At 59.6% G+C, this 23431-nt stretch overlaps 1 protein-coding gene across 1 annotated transcript; it reads right to left on the bottom strand.

Moving 5' to 3' along the window:
• Window positions 1-1366: 1366 nt before the first annotated feature.
• On the bottom strand, window positions 1367-23019 carry COL11A2 (collagen type XI alpha 2 chain; the record flags this gene model as incomplete). The annotated part of the gene is made up of 59 exons (XM_047797449.1): window positions 1367-1775; window positions 2760-2969; window positions 3275-3387; window positions 3983-4250; window positions 4342-4395; window positions 4564-4599; window positions 4897-4950; window positions 5078-5185; window positions 5406-5459; window positions 5601-5654; window positions 5749-5856; window positions 6110-6163; window positions 6778-6831; window positions 6947-7000; window positions 7190-7243; window positions 7610-7717; window positions 8317-8370; window positions 8513-8566; window positions 8788-8841; window positions 9094-9147; window positions 9364-9471; window positions 9653-9706; window positions 9812-9865; window positions 10001-10108; window positions 10261-10368; window positions 10590-10643; window positions 10806-10895; window positions 11042-11149; window positions 11542-11595; window positions 11811-11864; window positions 11967-12020; window positions 12159-12203; window positions 12302-12355; window positions 12442-12486; window positions 12581-12634; window positions 12902-12955; window positions 13982-14089; window positions 14444-14497; window positions 14683-14727; window positions 14858-14911; window positions 15132-15176; window positions 15395-15448; window positions 15585-15629; window positions 15822-15875; window positions 16051-16095; window positions 16534-16587; window positions 16764-16808; window positions 16888-16941; window positions 17142-17195; window positions 17419-17472; window positions 17578-17631; window positions 17724-17777; window positions 17943-17999; window positions 18258-18344; window positions 19100-19174; window positions 19503-19565; window positions 20051-20092; window positions 20177-20236; window positions 22831-23019. Coding segments are annotated over 59 exons (4284 nt in total), but the record flags the coding sequence as incomplete, so codon positions are not given.
• Between the last annotated feature and the right edge of the window lie 412 nt (window positions 23020-23431).

Here is a 23431-nt window from a genome sequence, read left to right on the forward strand (position 1 = left end):
GGGAGCTCCTGGGCCAGGGATCAAACCCGAGCCACAGCAGTGACAGCGCTGGGTCCTTAACCCGCTGAGCCGCAAGGGAATTCCGGATTGTGAATCTTGACTGGACCCAAAGCCTAGAATAATGTAGATGCTAACACACAAGCATGGTGGGGCCCCATCCACAGCCACAGCCGTGGCTTTTTATGACAGTCAGGTAAGACTGTACCAAAGGTACAGGTGTAGTAAATGTTTTCATGAAAGTGAGACTCAGTCTCCTCATTTGCAAAGAGTTCAAACTAAGCATCTAAGCTCCTTCCAGCCCCAAGGTACCTAGAGAAGGGGGAGTGGTTGCATTTGAGATGAAATCGGAGAGGGCAGGCACACCCTCACACTGAACCAATCCAGCACCAGCTCTGGCAGAACCCTGGGCCCTCACCTGGCATCACTAGGTGTCTGTTTGACATTCTGTACTTGTCATCCAGGCTTTAGGAACTCTCTCTGTGCCCTGACACCCCAACTGGACAGGACCTCCAGGGAATAAGGATTAAGCCATCCATGTCTGGTAGCAGCTCAGCCGGGAAGAAGGGGTGTTGTTGAATGAGGGTTGAGGTGGGGATTGAAATAACAACACAAGTGCCACACACATACACCCCAGGAGGGGACAATCACATTTTTTAACCATCAGTTAGAATGGACGCAGGTCATAGTGTAGACAAGGTCCTGGGAGTGCCTTCCATCCATATGCCACACATTAACCTTTTACTACAGGATCAGGGAACGTGAAGGGGTGCCCGGGGGAGGGACAGGGGTGGCCAGGGTGGCAGTGGGATACTTGGGGGTGGGGACAGGGGACTCAGGGCCATGGCGATTTCCCACCTACTATGGAAGAGTGTCAATGTTTCAATATTTTAACAGTCTCTGAATGAACCCAGGCCCTGCACACACCCCTCCCTATTCCATGACTCCCCTGGGGGTGTGGCCAGGTCCCCAAGGAGCAGGCACTTGCCGCAAGCCCCCGACCAAGTGAGAGACAGCAGGTACATGGGTCAGGGAGCCAAATGCCTGGTAGGTAGAGATGAGAGAGCCCCACCCTGGGCAGAGAGAGGCAGAGCCCTGAGACAAAGGAGACCATATCTTCCAGCGTTCACAGTGGGTGCTGCAGGTGGGGTGCAAGGGAGGTGGGGCTCAGCCCCCAACTCCCCACTGTCACTGAGGAAGGCCCTGAGGCAAGGATGAGGGTGCCGGCGCTCACCCTGGAGAGCCCTGTCTCCAAAGTCTGCTGGTCTTTGTTGGCATTTCTCTCTTTATCTTTTTTGTTATTTTGTTTTCCACTCTTTAAATAATTAATATAATTACTTTTAAATACAAAATACACAGTGTCCTTTCTCTTCTCTTCCACTTGTTTGGGGTGATTGGGAGGTAAATTTTTAAATAAGGGTCTCAGCTGTTGAACAGGGCACAGGCTCCAGGTGGGAGGGCAGTGAGCCCCCGGTGCACCCCTCCCCGGGACTGCCCCTGACCAGGAGGCCCTCGGTGCCCTGGCCCAAGGCCCCCTAGATGGTGAGGAGCCCTCCTGCGAGGTGGCACAGAGCGGAGGCTGTGGGATTCCAGGTGGGCCTGGTTTCGACGGACAGGGTCAGACAGAGGAGGAGGTCCTAGCCCATGAAGCAGACAGGCCCCAGCAGCACCCCTCCCCGCCTCGGGGGCGCCCCCAGGTCTGAGAAGGAGGCGTCCAGCACTGGCAGCTGCTCCAGCACAGGTGTTCGAACTTCCAGCACCGTCCGGCCTTGCTGTGTCTTGAGAGGGAGACACAAGAGAGAGAAGGGTGAGTGTGGGGGAGACACATATGGCCTGTGGACCCCCCAACTTCAGGCCCAGGCTTGCCTCTCCTCTGAGCACCCTGAGATGCTGTTCCCTTCATCCATGTCACATGTTCAGACTTTGCTAAATTTTCTTCCAGAGAGTCAGGATTGGGAAAAGCTGTGAAGGCTGTATATATGTGTGTGTGCCCGTGCCTGTGTATGCATGCACACACTCATGCACCCTGAGTCAGTCTGTGCAGCTTTGGGTTTGTCTTTTTTTTTTTTTTTGCTTTTCGTCTTTTTAGGGCCTTACACATGTCATATGGAGGTTCCCAGGCTAGGGGTCCAATCAGAGCTGTAGCTGCCAGCCTATGCCACAGCCACAGCAAAGCCAGATCCAAGCTATGACTACAACCTACACCACAGCTGACGGCAACACCAGATCCTGGGCAAGGCCAGGGATCGAACCCACAACCTCATCGTTCCTAGTTGGATTTGTTAACCACTGAGCCACGATGGGAACTCCTGGGTTTGTCTTTGAGATCATGTCTGTAGCAGTTGCGTGAGTCTATGTGACTCCGTAGGGGTGTATATAAGTAAATTCGTGGGTGTAACTGTGTGATGATAGCTGATGTGATTCCGTGTGTGTGTACCTATGTGACCCTCCTCAGGAGACTCTGGGGATGAATGTATGGATTGGCGGTGTCCCTGTACCCCTGTGCCTTCATCGAGAGGGGACGGTGTTTCCACCCCCGTGTGCCTCTGCTGGACAACCTGTATAAATGTGCTTAGCAGCTTGCATGAACCCCACCTTCCATGTCCCCCCAACCCCGTCTGAGCTCCCGCAGGCATATCTGACCAGGAGGCTCAGGAGACTGGGCTCCTGCTCGTGCTCCCGCCCACGCCCAAGGGTCTTTCCACCGCCTTCCTCCTGCCCAAGTCCAGGATGCGCCCCTATCCAGCTGCCCCCGTTCCCACCTGACAGCCGTCCCTGAATTCCTTGACATAGGGGCTGGTCTCTGGACTCAGCTCATCCTCGTTGGCCCCCCGGAGCTTCAGGGCACCATCCTGGGCCTCCCCGGAAGAGCACGGGTAGGACACGTCCTGGTGGGCCGAGACGCTGAGCAGCCGCAGGAAGGTGAGCTGGACCACACCCACCGGGGAGCCTCCGGAGTCCACGTAGGAGAACTGGCAGGAGAGAGGCTGGGTCAGGGGTGGGGACAGGGCGGCTGGGCCCGTGTGCTGAGCAGGGGGATGGGTGGGGGGAAAGGGCTGGGGGAGAAACCAGGGGCCAGAGTGGGAGCCAGAGGCCTGGGCTGAAGGGAAGGCAAACGTTTGTCCTGGGTTGTCAAGGGCAGGGGACAAGGTGGGGAGGGCGAGGGGAATCGGAGTCGAGGGATGGAGGGTCAGCCGGCTCTGCAGGGTCAAGGGAACTTGTAAACTCCGAAGCCCCTGGGTCCGGATGGGGGCTCCTCTGGGGGGCCAGCTCTCACCTGCGTGACGTCATCCCTGGGCGTCACACAGGTTTCCCCTCCTGCGGTGAAGTTGCAGAAAACCCGGAAGGCGTCGCGGGCACAGCCCTGGTTGGGGTCCACCCAGTACTCTCCTGTCCAGGGACGAGGAGAGGAGGGTCAGGGCCTGAGGTCCCTGCTCCAAGATGCTCTTTCCCCATGTCCCTCCCACTGCTCCCACCAGCCGTCCCGCGACTCATAGCCTCCCTGTCCTCCGTTCCCGGCAGCCCAGCCTGGTCCACTCCTGTTTCCCTCGTCATCTCCCACCCCCTCATCATCTCCCCTCCCCCCCATCATCTCCTTCCCCCCATCTCTGATGCCCCTCCCCCAGCAGCACCCCAGGCTCCCGACGGAAGGAGGGAGGAGCGCTGACACCCTTGTATTGGAACAAAATGTGGTTGTGGGTTTGCACACGCGTCCATGTGTGTCAACACAAGCGTGTGTGTACGTGAGTGTATGTTTGTCTGTTCCTGTAGACACAGGGCGGATAAGGAGCTGATAAGCCTCCTAGGACCAACTACATCTGTTGCTAAATATTGAAATATTTCTGAGCCGATTGGTAAAGAGCTGCTGTTCCAAGCCCTTCACCTCTCACCCCTACCCAACATGTTCCCCGAGACCCCTGGCATCCACTCTGCTTGTTCACATCCACGCTGGTGGCAGCAGGCCTTGTCCAGGAGGCTGACTGACCGTCAGGGAGCTCTGGATGGCAGAGCTTCAGGTCCTGGCAGGTGCGAGCTGGGCTGTCCTGGGTCCCCATGGGCCGCCTCATCTGCTCAATCTCCTCCCGAAGGGAGTCCAGTGAGCCAAAGATCTCCTCCAGCCCCCCGGGACTGCCCGGGGCACCCCCAGTCGGCATGGCCTCATCTTCCTGCATCAGACGGCTGCCGTCCACTGAGCGCCGCGTCTTCTTGGGCATCTGGATGGGCAGGGGCTGGATCACCTCGCCTGGGGGGCCCTGAGGGGAGGCACAGAAGGTGAGGGTGAGGTCGGTATGAGGGTGAAGCCGAGACCACCCAGACAGGGAGGGACCATGACTTGTAACTCACTGGGTGGCCTGGAGGGCCCTGGACGCCCTTCTCTCCCTTGGGTCCGGCCGGGCCCTGCCGAAGGAGTAAATGAGGTCATGGAGGGGTCGGGAGGTCAAGCACAAGATCACGGTCAGTGTCCGGGGGCGGGGGGTGAGGGGGAGGATGTTTGTCTTGGAGAGACGGGGTTGAGTCCCACTGTGGGGACGGGGGCGAGGTCAGAGCTGGCTGGGGGTCACTCACCGTGGCTCCTTTGGCTCCTTTGGGGCCAGCAGGTCCCTGTGAAATGAGGAACAAGGAGGAGGGGGTCACCACAGGGGAACGTTGGGACTGGGAGGAGCTGGAGAGGCAGGGTCACGGGGCTACCACAGGAGGAGCAGGCACGAGGGAACATGGGGACATTCGGGAGGCCCCGGGAGGGTAGGGGTAGAAACACTGCAGGTGCAAGAACATATGGGGAACACTGGGGTCTAGGCTTATTAGGCTGGCGGTTGCCATGGAAACCACTGGGGGGATTATGGAGGGGGGAGCCGTGGGGTTTAGAGGCTTTAGTGGAGGAACAGATGGGGTACTCACAGGGAGGCCGGGGGGCCCTCCAGGACCAATAGGGCCAGATGCTCCTGGGATGCCCTAGGAAGGGGAGGGGGCCGGTTCAGCATCCTCCTCCTCCCCTCCCACCCCCCACCCCGCAGCTGGGTCTCCACCCCCAGCACGCGTCCCCCAGCCCAGACCTCCCAGGACCACGCTCTCTACTCACTGTCTCTCCCTTCTGTCCAGTGGAGCCCTGAGGCCCAGGAAGTCCTCGATCACCCTTCTCTCCCTGCTCCCCAGGGGGGCCGATCAGCCCGATGAGACCTGGGTGACCCTGGAAAAGGGGACAGGTGGTCGGGGGGGACGCATGAATGGGGAGAAGGAGAACCACAGGGGTCAGAGCCCAGAAGACAAGAGAGGGACTTGGGCAGGGGTCTGAGGAAAGAGTGGGGGTGCCACAGCCATCCCTAGGGCCCCCCAAGAGCACAGGGGTCCCCAGAAGTATCAGGGGTGAGGCTGAAGGGAGGGACACCTGGCCACATGCTGTCACTCACCTTCTCTCCCTTGGCCCCAGTATCGCCCCGGAGACCAGGAAGCCCTGGGGGTCCCTGTGGGGAGACAGGAGGTCACCCTCTCCAGGGGAAGTGGGACCACTCTCTCCCCACCACTTCCCACCCCCTCCAGGGCGCCAGCTCGCTGCCCCCTGCCCCGGGGTGCCCCCCTCACCCTACCCAACCACAGTCACTCACCACAGGACCTGGAGGCCCGGCCTGGCCCGTGGCCCCAGGACGGCCTTGCTGACCCTACAGAATTGAGGGGACCACAGAAGTCAGAAGGAGCGTCCCCGAACCATGCCCCTCCCCACCCCCAGCAAGGCCCCTCCACTCCGTGACTTACCACTGAGCCCGGGAGCCCCCGCAGACCATCAGGACCAGGTTTTCCTGCCGGGCCTGCAGGACCCACGGGGCCTGTCTTTCCCGGGGCGCCCACAGCACCGGGATCCCCCTGAAACACACACAAGAAACATGTCCTAAAGGGCAGAGGAGGGGCGGGGGTCGGGGCAGGGGTCCAAGGTGGATGGAGGGTCAAACCCCCAGGGCCTCAGGGCAGGAAGAAGTGCAGGGACCCCCGTTCCCACAGGGGGCTTGACGTGGAGGAAGTGGATGTGGGGTAGGCGTCTGGAGACAGGACAGGGAGGAGCAAGAGGGGCGGGCAGGTGGGAGGAATGTTCCAGCATCCAGGGCAGCCTCCCCCTCACCTTGGCGCCTTTCTCTCCTTGTCGCCCCTCAGGGCCAGGGGTACCGGCAGGACCCTGCAGCAGGCGGGGGACACGGGGGAGGCATGGAGGCGGCAGTGAGCAGCTAGGCTCACCTCCCTCCGTCTTCCTGCCCTGCTGGTGCGCGCGCGCGCGTGCGCACACACACACACACACACACACACAACACACACACACACGCTTGTACACACATGTACACTCACACATGCAGGCACAGGTACAATCACAGAGGCCAACTCAGAGATGTGAGAGCTGTTACAGTGGTGCCAGCTGTTAAAACACCAAGTAGTTCTGTGCATTTGGTGAAGAGCCTCTGGCCCACACACCACCTAGTGCTCCACCTCCTACTCCAGCAACTAAAGGGTTAACCCCTGGCTCAGCAGGTAAGCCAGCACCCCTCCCTCCAATTGGCTGGTAGACACCACCACCCCTGGCCAGAATGTACAGAACACACACACCAAACTCAGAAACAAATATGCCCACATATACACGGCGCACTGATAAACAGGTGCTCACACACATAACACACCCCAACCCAAGGGCAACCTGGACACCAGGCACCTCCCTCCCTCCCTCCTGCCATTGCCCCAACCTCCACCCAGCCTGCCCAAGGACTGCCCCCCAAGCCCCCCGGGGTCCGCCTCGCTTACCCGCTTTCCAAGTGGTCCAGGAGGTCCATTCTCCCCAGTGGGACCAGGGGATCCCTACAGAGGGAGGAATAGGGTGGGTGAGGGGCCCCTCAGGTGTGAGGCATCTTAGAGGGGACACCCGTCTGAGGGCCTGTGCTCAGTGATGGGGGAGGGGTCGCTGGTCACTCACAGGCTGTCCTGGCTCTCCATCCTCTCCGCGGTCCCCCTTAGCACCATCCTGGCCCTGCAGGGATGAAGCAGGGTCAGAGGGGGGCCCTTCATCTGGTTGGCATCACCCCCAAACTGCCCATCCTCCCATCCTTCCACCTGGCCTGCCACACCCCCCGGTTCCCACGCCCAGGCCCCTCAGCCACTCAGAGGCCCTGTGCTACAGACCACCCCTCGCCCCTTCCCCTCCCCGAGTGATACTCACCCGGGGGCCAGCTTCTCCAGGAGGCCCAGGGTCACCAGGAAAACCAACAGGACCCTAATCCAGAGGGAAACTGAGGGTCAGGGTCATGCCCCCGTAAGCCCATGCAGAGCCAGCAGACCCCACGGGCACATGCCACACGCTCCCCTCTGCAGGCAGTGGCCATCACCCTAAGAAGAGGCTCTCCTGCACCACTCCTGCCCCCGCCTGCACTGGAGCCCCTCAAATGCTTTCAGGTGATTAACTGGAGAGCTGCTCTTACTTCCTCTCTCTTTGGGTCCTAGACCCTGTACACCCCTCCCCGGGGACCCCATTCCCAAAGCCTTCCTCCCAGGCATCCCCCACACGCCAAGAGCCTCCCACTCACACACACCAGGTCTCCCATTCCCGGGGCCCCCTCATAGCCCCTCCCCCCAAACTCACGGGGTTCCCTTTGGGGCCATCGTCTCCCGTGGGGCCTTTAGGCCCTGGTGGTCCTGCCTCTCCGGGCTGCCCCGACTCTCCTTTCTCCCCACGCTCACCGCGTGGACCCTGAAAGATGAGTGGAGGGTACAGATGAGGTGTTGAAGATTGAGGGGGCAGACCCTGCTTCCAAGACACCTTCATCCTTCCCCTTGTGCCCTTGGTGACATTGGCGAGCACACAGAAAATCAAGCCCATGGAGGAGTCCCTGGCCCTTCTTCCCTTCAAGGAAAAGGGGGGCAGGGCTCCCTCAGATCTGGGGACCGGCCCCCAAAGAGAATGGCCAAGAGCAGAGACTGCGGGGTTTTTTTTGTTTTGTTTATGTTTTGTTCTCTATGGCTGTACCCATGGCATTTGGAGGTTCCCAGGCTAGGGGTCTAATCAGAGCTGCAGCTGCCTGCCTACGCCACAGCCACAGCAACTTGGGATCCAAGCTGCATCTATGACCTACACCACCTCTCATGGCAATGCTGGATCCTTAACCCACTGATGGGGACTAGGGATGAAACCTGTGTCCCTGTGGCTATTAGTTAGCTTCATTACTGCTAAGCCACAACAGGAACTCCCCAGACTTGGGTTTTGAAGGACTTCCAGCTCCAGGAGGTCACAGGAAGAGTGGGGGAGGGGTGAAGGGGATTGGGGAGCAGGGCCTCAGAGCTACCACTCACCTTGACACCGGGCTCGCCCTGGACTCCCGGAGATCCCGACTCTCCTGGCTCCCCCTGCAAGGACACTGGGTCAAAACCCTCCTCCCCCCACCCCCAAACCTGATATCCCTCACCTGGCTTTTTGCCCCTCCCCCCGACAGTGGCAGAAGTCCAACCCTCATTCCCCCTGGACCATCCATGGGCCCCTTTCCGGTACCTTCTCTCCAGGGGGACCCAGGTTCCCAACACCTCCTGAGGGGCCTTGCGGACCCTGGAAGGAGAACAGAAATAGAGATCATTGCTTAGGGGAGGGGGTGCCCTGTGGGGGTGGGGCCTGGACAAGGGCCTGAGGTCACAGCAGTGAGACAGTGGGAGGCCTTCCCAGGGTCCAGCGGCTTCTCTTGGCATCTAGATGAGGGCTTACAGTCTGGAGAAAGGGAGGCAGGGGACATCCACACTGATCTGAAGGGACAAGGGGCCAAGAGCACTCACATCAGCTCCGTTGGGTCCAGCTGGGCCTCGAGGTCCTGGGGGGCCCGGTGGTCCCTGGAGAGAAACAAATACACAGGAGACAGGAAGGAAGTGAGAGGGCCCTGCAGGCCCATGAATGGAGGAGGGCAGGCAAGGCGGGCTGCTGGGGGGGTTTGGGGAGGGAGGCAGCCAGGCGGGAACAGAGTGCAGGGAGCTGTGGGGCCAGTGCAGCAGGCTGCTGGGATGGGGCCTGATGGATGAGGGGGTGACCAGCAGATGGGGCAGGAATCTGTCGGGGTCACACCTCATCAATGGGGTCCCACTCACCATAGGGCCCACGTCTCCTGTCTCTCCCTTCTCCCCTGAGGGGCCTGGCAAACCCTGCACAGATGGGTAAACACGGCACAGACTCAGGTGACCAAGCCACCCGAAGCAGAGCCCTAGGCAGTTGGACTCCCCAGTTCCCTCCCCCTCAGACCCCACAGGCCCCCTGACCCAGTCCTCTGTCCCCACCTCCCGGGGGCTGGTGGGGGGCTGGGCAGTCATCAGCGCCATCGTGACCCCACCTCTCAGCCCCCGTCTCCACCCCCAACTCACCTGCAGACCAATGGGTCCTGGAGGCCCATTGAATCCTCTTGTTCCTTCGTCACCTTTGGCACCAAAGTGCCCCTGGGGACCCCGAGCACCGGGCTCCCCATCTGCCCCCTGAGGTGGAGGGGCCAAGGACAAGGACACAGAGATGGCCGTGGGTTAGGTGTTTTCTATCTACAAGCCCCACACTGAGCTGGGCACCAGGCCCAGAGACCCCCTCTCCCGCCCCCATGGCCAAGGGCAGAGGGGAACTGAGGACAGACTAGGAGCTGTAGGCAGGACATGGGTCACTCACCGCTGCTCCAGGCTGCCCCACAGGACCAAGGGGCCCAGGGGGTCCAGGAGGGCCCTGGGGGGGGGGGACACGGAGTCAGAGATACCAAGACAAGGGGAGAGACCAGGTAGGGATGAGGTTAAAGGCCGTGGGTGAGGAGTTAAGGGAGCGGACACTTACATGCTCGCCCTTGTTCCCTTTAGCGCCCTTCTGTCCAGGGTCGCCCACCTCACCCTGGGAGGAGAAGGAGACATCAGAGAAAGCAGTGGCTGCTGTGGGGGGACAATAAGGCAGGGATTGGGGCCCAGGCCCACATCGGCCATCTCATCCGGAAAGAAGATCGAGCCCAGGGTCTGCGGGCTCCCTCACCTTGTCTCCATCCTCTCCTGCCACACCTGGGGGTCCAGCAGGACCAGGAAGCCCCACTGGACCCTGCACCCCATCGCGGCCAGTAGGACCGATGGGGCCTTTCTCCCCCTGTGGGAAATGGAGAAAGGAGTCATGAACTGGAGACGGCCTTCACCCTCAAATGTCCCTAGGAGAACCCTTCCCCCACCCCCCACCCCACACCCTGTAACTCATCAGCTCCCAGACATCTCCCAGCATCTCCCCAGGGACCGAACGCTCACCGGGACGCCTTTCTCTCCTGCTGCTCCAGGAGGGCCCTGTGGTCCTGGGCGCCCTGGGGGGCCAATGGGTCCCCCAGATCCTGCTGCACCTCGCTCCCCAGGAGAGCCCTGAGACAGGAGATAAGAGTCAGACACCCACGGAGGAGACCACAGCCCACCCACACAAAGGACCCCTGACCGTGACCTCAGCAGAAGGTCCCAAATCAGATGCCCTCTGGCTGACCCTAGACCCCCTCTGCCCAGGTCCCAGCACCGCCGAAATCCAGATGCCTCTCACCCACCCTCATTCCTCGTTCCTCCCCCCTACCTCCCAGGGACCCCAGACTCACCGCAGGGCCGGGGGGACCAGCTGGACCTTCATTTCCCTTCAAACCAGGTCCACCCTATGAACCAGAGATCGAGGCAATAGACATGAGACGGCCAGGTGGGATGTCACAGGCATAGGGGTCCAGGATGAGGGTCGGGGAGATAGGAGAGAGGGCGACACTGAGGGGTGACAGGATGCGATGACTTGTTATGGGCAGTGGGGTTGGGGTCACACTCACCGCAGTGCCAGGAAGGCCCCTCTCTCCTGGGAAGCCCCTCAGACCAGCAGGACCATCCTTTCCTGGGGCTCCAGGGGGACCGGGGTCCCCCTAAAAGGAAACAGAAGTGATGAGCCACAGCCATGCTCCCCAATTGGGCAGATGGATCTCAGCCCTCTCAAATCTGCAATTGCCTCTTCCCTTCAGCCCCCCAACCCTGGTTCCCCAAGTTCCCCTCTGCCAGACCCCTTACTGACCTTCGTTCCTTCTTTTCCAGCTGTTCCAGTCAGTCCCTGCTCTCCAGGGGGGCCCGGGGGGCCTGGGTGACCTCGCTCGCCCATGGGCCCGGTTTCTCCTGCGGCTCCCTGGGAAAGAGGCAGAGAGACTCCAATCTCAGACCCTCCAACTCACTGTGGCCCCCTTTAAAATACTCTGCTCTAGAACCCCTCTGGGAAATTCCTGGGGCTCTCCTGGGCCTCTGCGCTGGTTTTATTCCCCAGTGTGGAGTAACCACACCACCTTGTGTCCCTGCTGGGAACTTCTTCTTCTCCAAGATGTGAGAAGATGCGAACTGGTCCAGGAATCAGACTGAAATCTGGAATTCTGGCTCCAAATCCCAGTCTGTACCATTCACCCCAGCCCCGGGGTTCCAGGTGGGGCAAAGAAGGGCAGGGGGTGTGGTTGGAAAAAGGGAGAAGAGAGGCAGAGAGACTAACTCCAGAGTCCGGGGTCCTTTCTCTCCAGGAGGCAGACCTACCTGGGGTCCCACCACTCCCGGGGGGCCCGGGGGGCCGGTCTTTCCTTGGAAACCCTGAGCGAGGAAGAAAGGAGAGAGCGGTCAGAACACATGGTCAGGCAGGGACACTGGGGGGTGGACCCAGGCTCCCGAAGGAGGGGTAGGGTCACCACCGATCCTTGGCTGTGGTCTGAGCAGCACAGGGATGCGCTGCCCTCTGTCAGGACCTTCCTGGTGGACCTTCCAGGTGGCTCTGGAATGAAGGTCCCAGGGGCTGGGGCACCACTTACCACTTCTCCTCTCTGGCCCGGGTGTCCCGGCAGCCCGTCCTTCCCAGGGGGACCCTAGAAATGGTTCAGATGTCAGGTGAACTCTAGGCTGGGAAGGGGGATGGAGAAGAAGGACTCATGGAACCAAGGTGAGTCCGAGGTCAGAGGTCAGCTTACCGGAGGTCCTTTGGGGCCAGGAAATCCGTTGGGGCCCTGAGGTCCAGGGAGACCCTAGAGGCAGAGCTGGGTTGAGTCAGGAGAACAGGGTTGGGGAGTGGGGGCAGGCGTGGGGCAAGGGACACAGCTTCCTCCCCAGGTGAGAGGGACCTGGCTGCGCTCAGGTCCCTGGGGCGCTCCAGCCATACTCACCCTCTCTCCGGGGGGCCCGTGGGGACCATCACCACCAGATGTTCCCTGTGGGGGAAACAGAAAGTGAGAGGAGTTGCTTTCGAGCATCCCTGAGACCAGAGGAGCTGAGGGGAGCTGGGCTTGGCTCTGCCAAGACCACTAACCTTGGCTCCAGACTTCCCAGTGGCGCCTCGGGGTCCCCGCTGACCCCGTGGACCCTAGAGGGGAGAGAAGGGAGGAGTCAGAAAAATCCCAAAGCATCCCCCTTGGACCTGGAGAGGCTCGTCTCCCCCCCTGCACTCACCGTGGGGCCACGTTCTCCCCGAGGCCCGGGTTTCCCCGAGAGGCCCTGGGGTGAATGAAGCAGAGACAGCACATGTCACCCAGGGCCTGACACCCCACAGAGCCGCCCCTCCCTCCCCACCCTCCCTTCCCCAGCTTACCCGGGCTCCCTTCTCACCACTGGCTCCAGGGAAACCAGGAAATCCCAGAGACCCCTGGCGAGGATGGAGAAGGGGGAAAAATTGAGAAGTCATGGATGGGGAGGGCCTGAGAAGGGCCGAGGGGTCAGGAGAGGGATGGAGGCAGCTCTGCCAGGAACTAGGTGGACAAACCCTGGTGCTTTCTGGGCCTCTGTTTCCTCATCTGTAGAATGGGGGTGGGCTTAATGCTCCCTAGGGTCCCCCCACTGCTCTGTCAGTCTGTGTTTCCGGAAACTAGGGGTCAGGAAAAGGAGGAGGGGCATGAATGGGGCATGGAATCACCTTGGGACCCTGGCGTCCGGGGTAGCCAGGCAGACCGGGAACACCCAGCTTGCCCTGTGGTGGGACAGGGAGCAATTAGGAGCGAGAGGAGTCACAGAGGCCACTCTGCCCCCGGAGACGACGCCAGCCCTCAGAGACGGGAGCCAGCCCCTACCCAGCAGCGCTCCCCACCCAACCCCCAGCCGCTGGCCCCTCACTTCCCACCCCACGGGCTGCCTGGCCTGGGTCCTCTCTCCTTTCTGAGGGTGGATCTTTCCGAACTCTAGGACTGGAGTCTTGCCTCCCCTGTGTCTTCAAGTTTGTACTCCATCCAGTCCTGCAGGCGCTGGGCTCTAGGCCCTGCCTGCCTGTCAGCCTCAGCCCCATCTTCCCAGCACACACTCTCTCCACCAAGACCAGTCCCCTGAAGCCTCCACACCACCTCGGCCCCTGGGCTCAGCTCTGCGCCTCCCCAGCTCCCCGCTTCCTGCGGCTTTGGGAACCGTCTTGCTAAGGTGGCTGTGCAGCTGCAGTTGGGAGCAGGGATTCTGCAACCTGACTTCTTGGGCTCAAACCCTGGCTCTGCCCCCTCAGAGGCCAGGTGATTAACTAGCATCTTCACCTCCTGATGCCTCTGCCAAACAGGACCGTAGCAGCGCCTCCGGCACAGAATCCATAGGACAAGTTAACACAGAGCTGGCATATGGTGGGGGCTTGGTGAGCGTTAGTTCTGAAGAGGTCAGAGCCCACCTGCTCTCTCTCCCTTCTCAGAACCCCTACTGCTCTGAGTCTGGACACATCTTCACTCTGCTTTGTACCAGCAGGCACCCTGCCATGGCCTCTAGGCCTGGTCCCCATCAACCTGTTGTCAACTTCATGGCGGGGACTTTTCCTTGACTTCTTACGTAGCCCCCCTCAACCCACTCGTGTCTAGGAGGCACCGTACACGCAGGGAAGAGCATAATCGCTGCATGATCATCTTCCACTGACTTGCTGACCTCAGCTGTTGGCACCCCCACACCCACTCTAACCCCAGAGCCCCGGCCCTCGTCCCCACCACACCCTCGAGCGCGCAGACACAGATTGCTCATCCCCTGTCACCTTCTCGCCCATGAGCCCGGGGGGCCCAGGGTCTCCGGTGGGTCCAGTGCGTCCCTTTGGCCCCTCAGGACCATCCTCTCCCCTGGAACCTGGGACTCCAACCTCGCCCTGGGTGAGAGGGGTGGGCAGGTGAGGGGGTTGGACAGGGACGGCGATGGGGGTGGGGGCTGAGTCCTGAGAGGATAGGCAGGCCCCCGGGAGGCTGAGTGGGGCTGGTGGGGGGTCCCAGAAGCTACTGCAGGACAGGGAGCCCCACGGGGCAGGGAGAGTGCTGTGGCTGGTGAGCCAGTAGGACTCAGACCGCGGGGCCCTGCTCCTGCTAGGATCAGGCCCTACAGGGAGCCCAGCACTGGAGATGAGGGGTCGAGGGTATTGAGGGAACAGGCTGGGAACTGGGGGCTCCAAAAGGGAGGACCATTAGCATCTCGAGTTGGGGGGGGCAGTGCGGGGGTTTCTACTCACCCTGTCACCTTTCACACCCATGTCACCTTTGAACCCAGGAAAGCCATCCTCGCCCTGAAAAAGATGGGGACAGAGGAGGCCTCGTGATGGAGGCTCGGGGGTTAAAATGAGGGATTTTGGAGACTGTGGGTGGAGGGGTGCATTTCGGGAGCTGGAGGCAGGGCGTGCAGAAGGGAGGGGCAGAAAGGTTGGTGTGGGGTAGGGTGGAGGCCCCGGGAAGCCAGGGGCCCATGGCTCACCTTTTCACCCTTGTGACCTTTCAGACCTCGAATCCCGTCCACACCCTAGAATTAGAGGAGGGGAGAGAGAGACAGAGAGATCAAGGGGGAGGCGGGGCTGGAAGGAGAGTGCTCCTGGGGCCCCAGCTGGGTCCCCTGACCTCAGACTTTATCTCCCAGCCCGGTGGTCCATTACCTTGACACCTCGAGGTCCTGGGTATCCCAGAGGACCCTGAGGACCAGATGGACCCTGGAAGAGGAAAGAGAGGCATCGATAACGGGGGGCTCAGGGTGTCACTGTCAGGGACTCCAGGGGGTGGGAAAAATGGAAGTGACAACATTGGAGCCTGGACAGGGTGACAGGGCATGGGACCAAGAAGACTGTCAGAGCCGCGTGATGAGACAAGGAAATCCCAAAGATGGGAGGCCCAGAGTCTGGGCTGGGATGAAAGAAGGCAGGAAGATCTCACCTGGTTTCCTTTGGTTCCAGGGGGACCTTCTTTGCCAGGGTGACCCTGGGGGTGGGAGAAGGAGAGTGTGTCACCTCCGGGTACCCCTCCCTACACTTCTTCAACCCAAATGCCCCTGGGGCCTAATTAAGTGGACCGACCATGGGCAGGCCCCAGGAGTGACCTCCAGTGCAAGGGGCGCATGGTATGGATACTCACTGGAGGTCATTTGCTGGGGTGGAGGGTCAAGGGGAATGTGAATTCGGAGGTGGGGGCCCACTCACCGGAGGTCCGTCTGAGCCGGGCATGCCGGGGAGGCCTGGTTTCCCTTGAGGGCCCTGCGGGCAGATGAGGAGGCTTGGGATCACCAGAGGGGTCAGGTCTGAATGTGGCTAGATCTCAGCCAGACATCGGGGGCCCTCCCGACACCCCCCTTGGCATCTGCACTGTCCCCTGGATCACTTAGTCACTTACCTTCTCTCCATGAGGGCCGACGGCACCTTGGGGCCCAGGGAGACCCTAGACATGGGAGAGAGACGTCACAGGGGACCCCCAGGGGGGCCGCTCTCCCCCCAGCCAACATCCCCCAGGCAGAGCATAAGCCGCGAGACCCTTAACTGAGGAAATTGAGACCCTTAATTTCCTATCCCCTCTGGGTCTGGCCCCCAGGAGAAGTCACTGAAGTTGGGGAGGGGTGGACATGACACTCACCTGGGTCCCAGGAGTGCCCTGTTGTCCAGGAGGTCCTGGCTCTCCCTGGGGGCCCTAGAAACAGACAACCCGGCCAGGGGTCAGAGGGAGATGGTGATGGAACGAACAGGGCAGAGAGCCGAGTCCCAGAGGGACAGGCATGGGGCTCGCAATGGTGGCAAAGGGAACAGGACCTGGGCAGAGACCCGGGGGCTAAGGGTCAGGTGGGGTCTCCATGCCCATCACTCACCAAGCTTCCTTTGGGGCCGTGGGGACCATCCATGCCTCGGACTCCCTGAAACATGAGAGGGGCGTGAGCAGGCTGGGAGGCGGGCCTGGGCCTTGGAGGGACCAGAGGTCTTTTCGAGGCCCGGCCCGGAGGAGGGCGGGTGGGGCAGGCACACAGCGGTCAGACCTCCAGTTCATCCAAACCTAAGAAAACACAGCCGGCCCAGAGCCACAGGGCGTGGGTCTGTGGGTTTGTGGGGGTTTGTTTTGTTTCTCTTGAGGATTTTTTTCCCTTTGGCTCTGCTCAGAGCCTTTAGTGCACTGTACCAAATGGCCCTGCCAGGGCACCGGGGGGTGAGGCTGAAGGGGGGCTGGGGGGGCAGGGAGGAAGAGCTTGGGGGAGGGGGGAGGAGCTGGGGGAGGGAGGAGGAGCTAGAGGTGGGGGAGGGAAGGAAGCAGGGAGGTTTGGAGTGGGCAGGGTCAGAGGTCAGGGACAGTCACTTACTGGGGGTCCAGGAATCCCGGGTGGGCCTTTGGGGCCAAGGAGACCTCGAGGTCCCTGTGTTCAGGTGAGAGCAAGGTAGGACACACGTGGGTGAGAGAAAATTTGTCCCTTCTCATGCCCAGGTCCCCCCTCTGATATCCCCAGAGCCCCCCCACTTCACCCCCCCCACCAGAGCCACCTCCACCCCAACCCTCCAGGCACCCCCCCACCCCAACCCCCTTGACACTCACGGACTCTCCAGGCAGCCCCCGAGGCCCAATCTCGCCATCGTCTCCCTGGAGGAGGAGGACACGATGAAGCCCCCTCACCTCCCAGAGCTCCCCGACACCAAGCCCCCCACCCCCCACTACTTACCCTCTCTCCATCCTCACCAGGGGGCCCAGGAAGGCCCTGGGCACCGGTATCACCCTGGAAAATGGGCAGACAGGTAAGGGGGCTGCAGAACCCCTGACACAGGCAGGCCCCGACCATCTCCATTAACCAGTTGCCTGCTGGGACCCCCAGCCTCCTTCCCTTGCCTTGAGACCCCACCTCCCCTCCCCTCCATGGAAGACCTGCCTCCGACCCCGCCCTGTCCCCCCAATATACTCACCCTGTGATATACTCACCCTGTGTCCCTTCTCCCCAGGTAGCCCTGGGAGTCCATCAAAACCGCGGTCACCCTAGGGAGAAGAGAGGCAGCCAAGTGAGGTCCCAGCCCCCTTCCCACCCCTCCCTCTTGTGTCCAGAGTATGGATGGGCTGCTTCATGGAGGAAGCCGGGGTGGGGGGGACTCAGTTATGCTCAGAAAACAAATGAGCTCAGGAGGGGCCGGGAGCTATGGAGGGGTGGGGGCGTTAGAGAAGAGTCCAGGGTGGGGGCGTTAGAGAAGAGTGAAGGCCTTACCTTCACTCCAGGTTCGCCGGGCATCCCTCGGGCTCCATCAGCACCCGCCCGGCCCTGAGGGCGCAGAGGAAGTGTCAGAGCCCACGGGCCACAGTCCTCCACACCCTGTGCCCTGTCTCCCATCTCCCACCCACCCACCTCCTACCCTGGCTCACTCACCCTTCGCCCAGCCTTGCCCGGAGGGCCCGTCAGGCCCTGAGGTCCTCTGGGGCCCTGTGAGGGAGAGATGCAGGGGCAGGGTGAGTGGGCACAGATGGGGGCAGGGCCCTGGGCTGGGGATCAGGCGGGCGGGTGGGGGGTGTCACCTGGGGTCCTAGGTCTCCAGATTCTCCTTTCAGGCCAGGGCTCCCAGGCTGACCCTGTGAGAGAGGAGAGAGGGTGGCTCTGATGGAGGACACACCTGTTGGTGGCCTCAAAGTCCTCCCCAAAGAAGCGAAATAATTTTCAACTTGGTCCTTTTCCAGAACTCTCCATATGCCCCCACGCAAATAAAGGATCCCCTATCCCAGCATCCACTCACTCACCAAGGGTCCGGGGCGGCCCGTGTATCCCATGGGGCCAGGGGGTCCGCGGAGCGCCAGCTGGGGGAGCAGGGGGGACGCAGAGCTGATGAAGAGGCAGCCAGAGAACGCGCACCCCAGACCACTTTCCAAATTCACCTTCGCCCTCCTGACCTTTATTCCTCGGTCCTATATGCTCCCCAAGTTCCCTCTCAACCCCCAAACACCCCAGACCTCCCCCTGCCCTGCATTCACACCAGCCTCTCCTTCCAACTCCTCCCAGAGTCTTCCCTTCGCCCCAGGCCCCCTCCCCACACCAAGACCCCCCTCCCCACTCACCCGTGCCTGCTGCAGAATTGCCTGGGCCTGAGCCTCCTGGGCCGCCACCACCGGGCCCTTGTCACCCGCTCCACTGCCAAACCGGAACTGCAGGGCGAGGAGAGAAGGTCCAGGTTCTCCCAGGAAACCCGCGAGACCCTCTCAGCCAGAGGTTCAGCCAGTATCTCTGCCCCATCTCCCAACCTCCCCCTGTGCCCCCTCCAGCATCTCCCATGGCATCCAGATAATCACTTAGAGGTTTTCAGAAACTTGACACCTATCCCCCTCCCCAACTCTCCAGCCTCTTCCTCCCTAAAGACCCCTCTTTGCTTCTAGGCCTGCCAAAACTGGGGATTTTCTGCCCAATTCTAGACGATCCACGTTTGGTTCTCAGTCACTAGGCCCTCAGAACTTCATCCCAAAGATCAATCTCCTTGGGTGTTCCCGTCATGGCGCAGTGGTTAACGAATGCAACTAGGAATCATGAGGTTGTGGGTTCGATCCCTGGCCTTGCTCAGTGGGTAAAGGATCTGGCGTTGCCGTGAGCTGTGGTGTAGGTCACAGACACAGCTCAGATCCCACGTTGCTGTGGCTCTGGTGTAGGCCGGCAGCTATAGCTCCAATTAGACCCCTAGCCTGGGAACCTCCATATGCTGTGGGTGCGGCCCTAGAAAAGGCAAAAAGCCAAAAAAAAAACACCAAAAAACAAAAAGTTATAAACAAACAAACAAAACAAAGATCAATCTCTTTGACTGATTGAAAGGGACTCCTCCTTAGCTTTTCTGACCCTCTGGTTCTTGGTGACACAACACAACCCCTGCCCTCCCCATGAACCCATCCCAAAGCTCAGAAGATAGACTCACTGGGAGCATGAGAGATGTGCCAGGGGGGCCAGGGGCCCCATCTGATCCGGGGAGCCCTGCTCGGCCAGGGGGGCCCTAGAGTGGGGGAGAAAAGGAGAAGGATAGGATGACATGGCGTTGTTAGGTCCTGGCATCCTTCTGAATTCTTCCTCGACAAAATAAATGTAGACTTCCCTACATCTTTCCCAAGCTCTCCCCACACCCCATGGAGAAAAACGGCTGTGAGACACTAGACCACTTCCCTCCCCAACCAGAGTCTGCCCTCTTTTCTGGGTGCTGGGGGCGCAACGGCCCCTCACTCATTAATCACCCAGCTAGTGAGAAATTCCTGAGAACGGCACCCCCATTGGGCGCCCGAGGCTCCTCGGCAGCCCTCCCCCTGCCCCAAAGGATGTTCTCATACCCTCTCGCCCGGGTCTCCAACGGGGCCGGGGTTGCCTTGGATACCACGGGGACCAGTCAATCCCTGGACAACAAATGAGAAGGGGGTCAGGTGTGGGCACTCAGACAGAAAAGGGGGGAGTTCCTGTCGTGGCGCAGTGGAAACGAATCTAAGAACCACGAGGTTGCGGGTTCAATCCCTGACTTCGCTGAGTGGGTTAAGGATCCAGCGTTGCCGTGAGCTGTGGTGTAGGTCACAGATGTGGCTCAGATCTGGTGTTGCTGTGGCTGTGGTGTAGGCTGGCAGCTGTAGCTCCGACTGGACCCCTAGCCTGGGAACCTCATATGCCTCAGGTGCAGCCCTAAAAACAAAGCAAAAAAAAAAAAGATAGAAAAGGGGTATGGGGTTGAGGGGTGGTCTCTGCAGAAGAGAACTGGGGCTCTGGGAAGCTTCGATTGGAAGGACGTTCCAGAGTTCTGAGAGGAGGCTGGGCACATGGGGGGTGGGGGGCATGGGCAAGTATGCAGGAAGCAAAGGATGGCAGCGAAGGGGTCACCGCTAGAACTCACCGCGGGGCCTTCTGGACCAGGGGGCCCCTCCACCAGCATGCCCTGTGGAGTTAAAGGTTAAAAGTCAGAGGCTATAGGGCCAGCACCCCCGCCTCCTTCCCCTCTTCAGTGACCAGAGTGACTTACAGGTTCCAGCACCGCAGGCTCCCCCTTCTCTCCCTTCAGCCCCCGGGGTCCACGGGCAGCCTGAGGGAGACACACATGTAACCCCCAGTGGGGCCCGTGAGCAGCCAAGGTACCAGGACCACCTCCATCCCACTGGCCGTCTCAGGTCCTCTGGAGACCGCCCTGACCCTACCCCCTAAGCCCCCAGCCCTCCTCCGAGACCACCCTATGGAGGGAGACCTCAGGGCTCCTGCCCCTCAACTCCCAGTCTCACCACCGATACACAATCTCCTCACCTCCCTGCAAACTTCTTTCCTGGGATTCGACCCCCCCAACTTTCCCACGCCTCTTCTGGAGGACTGCACCTTATCCCCCAAACTCCCTTGGACTCTTAAGAAAATACTGACTTCCTCACCTTTTAATTGACTAATTAATTAATTTAATTTTTTCAAGGCCGCACCTGTGGCACATGGAAGCCCCCAGCCTAGGGGTCAAATTGGAGCTGCAGCTGCCTATGCCACAGCCACAGCCACAGCCACGGGGGATCCGAGCTGCATCTGTGACCTAAGCTGGCAACACTGGATCCTTAACCCACTGAGCAAGGCCAGGGATCAAACCTGAATCCTCCCGGACACTATGTCGGGTTCTTAACCTGCTGAGCCCCAGTGGGAACTCTAACTTCCTCGCTTTTACCCCAACTCACCAAATAAGAATCTAAGATTGTGAATAGATTTTTACTTGGGCTTAGGGGGCAGGTCATGCATCCCTATGAGAATCTGATGTAATCTATGGAGTCTCCCCCCAGAAAAGAAAAAATATATGCCCTTACAGCATAGAAAGGTACTTAACATTTCAAGGGGTTCATAAGTTTGATACTCCCCAGAGGTTCAATGTTCATACTTGAAGTAGATGTGGAGAGCCGTCCCCACTGATGGCCCACACTTGGACTTGGTGTTTGGAAAAATACAGCTCTTGGGCATAGTTACTCAAGCCCCAGAACCAAGCCTCCCAGGTGCTCTGAGTTCCTCTCCAGCAAAGGACTCTACACGCTTTTCTCCATTCCTCATCTACACGTCAAGCCCACCAGTAGCCTCTCTTCCACACTTCCACGCAGACACCCACCCCCAGCCCTGGGGCCACAGCCAGGACACGGAGAGGGAGAATGGGGGACACTCACCAGCAGCCCCCCCCCCACTCCCAATGGAGATCTTCAAAATGCCCCCTTCTACCTCCATCCTGACCACAAAAACGATCAATTTCCAAACTCTCCCATATCCCAGATCCACCCTAAATTTCCAGAAAGCAGCCATGAGGGGAAGGCAGCAGCGGGTTGAGGCAGTGATATTAGAGAAGGGGGCGGGATGAGGGGGCAGGTGGAGCGGGCAGCGCTCAGTGCCGGGCAGGCAGAAGAGGAAGGGACGTGGACAGGAAGCATCCCCGCTGACAGGGAGGGCTTAATAACACGGGACACAACGCTGGGAGACCGCACAAAGGGACAAACACTTGGAAGCAAGAACGATACCAGGGCCAAGAAAAATGAAACATGGCCAAGATGGCCAGAAAACGAACCGGATAAACAGGAAGTGGCTGGACACACAGGAAGCAGCCGAGAGGTGGCCGGTCAACAACGACATGGCTCCCACGACCAAGAGAGAGAAGCAACTCACCCAACAGACGGAAGGTGACTCCTGGAAATGGATCATGACAACGAAAGGCGATCCCTCCAGAGAACACAAATAGCAAGGCTAGTACAGACAGCAAGTGGCCGTGATAAATATCTAGGCCCTTAATGGAAACTTTATGAGACACACAAGAAGGGGCTTCTTATCAGCAGAGAAGACAGCATGAAAAACTAGAGCCGCAACACAAATAATAAGTCCCTTCCAGTCCAGCCTGACACAGTTCCCAGAACAAACGCTGTGGGAGTTCCCGTCGTGGCACAGTGGTTAAACGAGTCTGACTAGGAATCCTGAGGTTGCAGGTTCGATCCCTGGCCTTGCTCGGTGGGTTAAGGATCCAGCGTTGCCCTGAGCTGCGATGTAAGTTGCAGACGTGGCTTAGATCCCGCATTGCTGTGGCTGTGGTGTAGGCTGGTGGCTACAGCTCCGATTTAACCCCCAGCCTGGGAACCTCCATATGCCATGGGAGCGGCCCAAGAAATGGCAAAAAGACCAAAAAAAAAAAAAAAAGAACGAACGCTGTGACTGGAGAAGACAGGAGGGGACAGACGGGAAGCTAGAAACGTTAGGGTTGACAATGTGACAGAGGAGCTTAGACCATTTGGCAGCAACGTGGATAAGAAATTGTTTTAACCAAGAAGAAATGGTGGAGACGGCTGAACACCAACACAAGGTAGGGGTTTATGGACCAAATGCTTTGTGAAATCCAGCTTGATGGAGACAGGAAGTGACCAGAGAGACAGGAAGTGGTCACAGGATTAAGAGAAAAAAATCAATTGCCCTGGACAGAAGGCTCCATAAGGAGTCATAGGGTAAGACATTTGGCACAGGAAGGCATGAAGGAATCTTTTCAAGCAACAGATACATTTCAGTGAACAGAAAAGTGGCAAACCACCAATGGGAAGTAGCTCACAGACAGCAATCCAAAACAGCAGGAAGCAATTCTTGTGGCTCCTGCTGGAGGTCAAGGTTGGAAGAGGAGCTCCTTTCACTTACGGCTCCTGAGTGGGCTGTCTCCGCTGAGAGGGCAGGGCCAAGTTCCGTCTCCTCACGATAATCGTCCCCATAGCCATAGGTGTAATCGTAGGGCCCTGTTGGGGGCTCTGTGCCACCCTCCCCATATTCCTCTGTCAGGAACCTGTCGGCTGTGGAGGGGACCTGGAGATCTGTCTGCTCCTTCCCGGGGGTGGGGAGGGAGAGGGGTAGACAGGGGCATTAGGGCCCAGAGGAGGTTCTCTCTGGACCCCAGGCTGTGACAACGTCTAGTCCTGAGGATGCTGAAGAAAACGGGGACTGGAGCTTTCCTCCCAAGAAGAGCAAGAGGAATGGTTGTCTAGATGGGAGATGGCCATCAAACACCCCAAATGAGGAGGGAAGACAGCCACTGGGCCTGGTTGGACGGGATGATGGGTAACAAGATGGGTGGCCGGAGGGCTGGACACAGAGCGGACAGTCCATAGAAATCATGACAGACAAAAGGGTCCAGAGAACGACCCAAGAAAGGGATGGAAAGAAAGAGAGAAGAGAAAAAGTGACAGCATTGGACAGAAAAATGGCTCCTGGGAACAGACTGTGACAAAGGAAAACCATTTGACAC

This window comes from Phacochoerus africanus, chromosome 9, assembly GCF_016906955.1.
Source record: "Phacochoerus africanus isolate WHEZ1 chromosome 9, ROS_Pafr_v1, whole genome shotgun sequence".
Taxonomy (NCBI): Eukaryota; Metazoa; Chordata; class Mammalia; order Artiodactyla; family Suidae; genus Phacochoerus; species Phacochoerus africanus.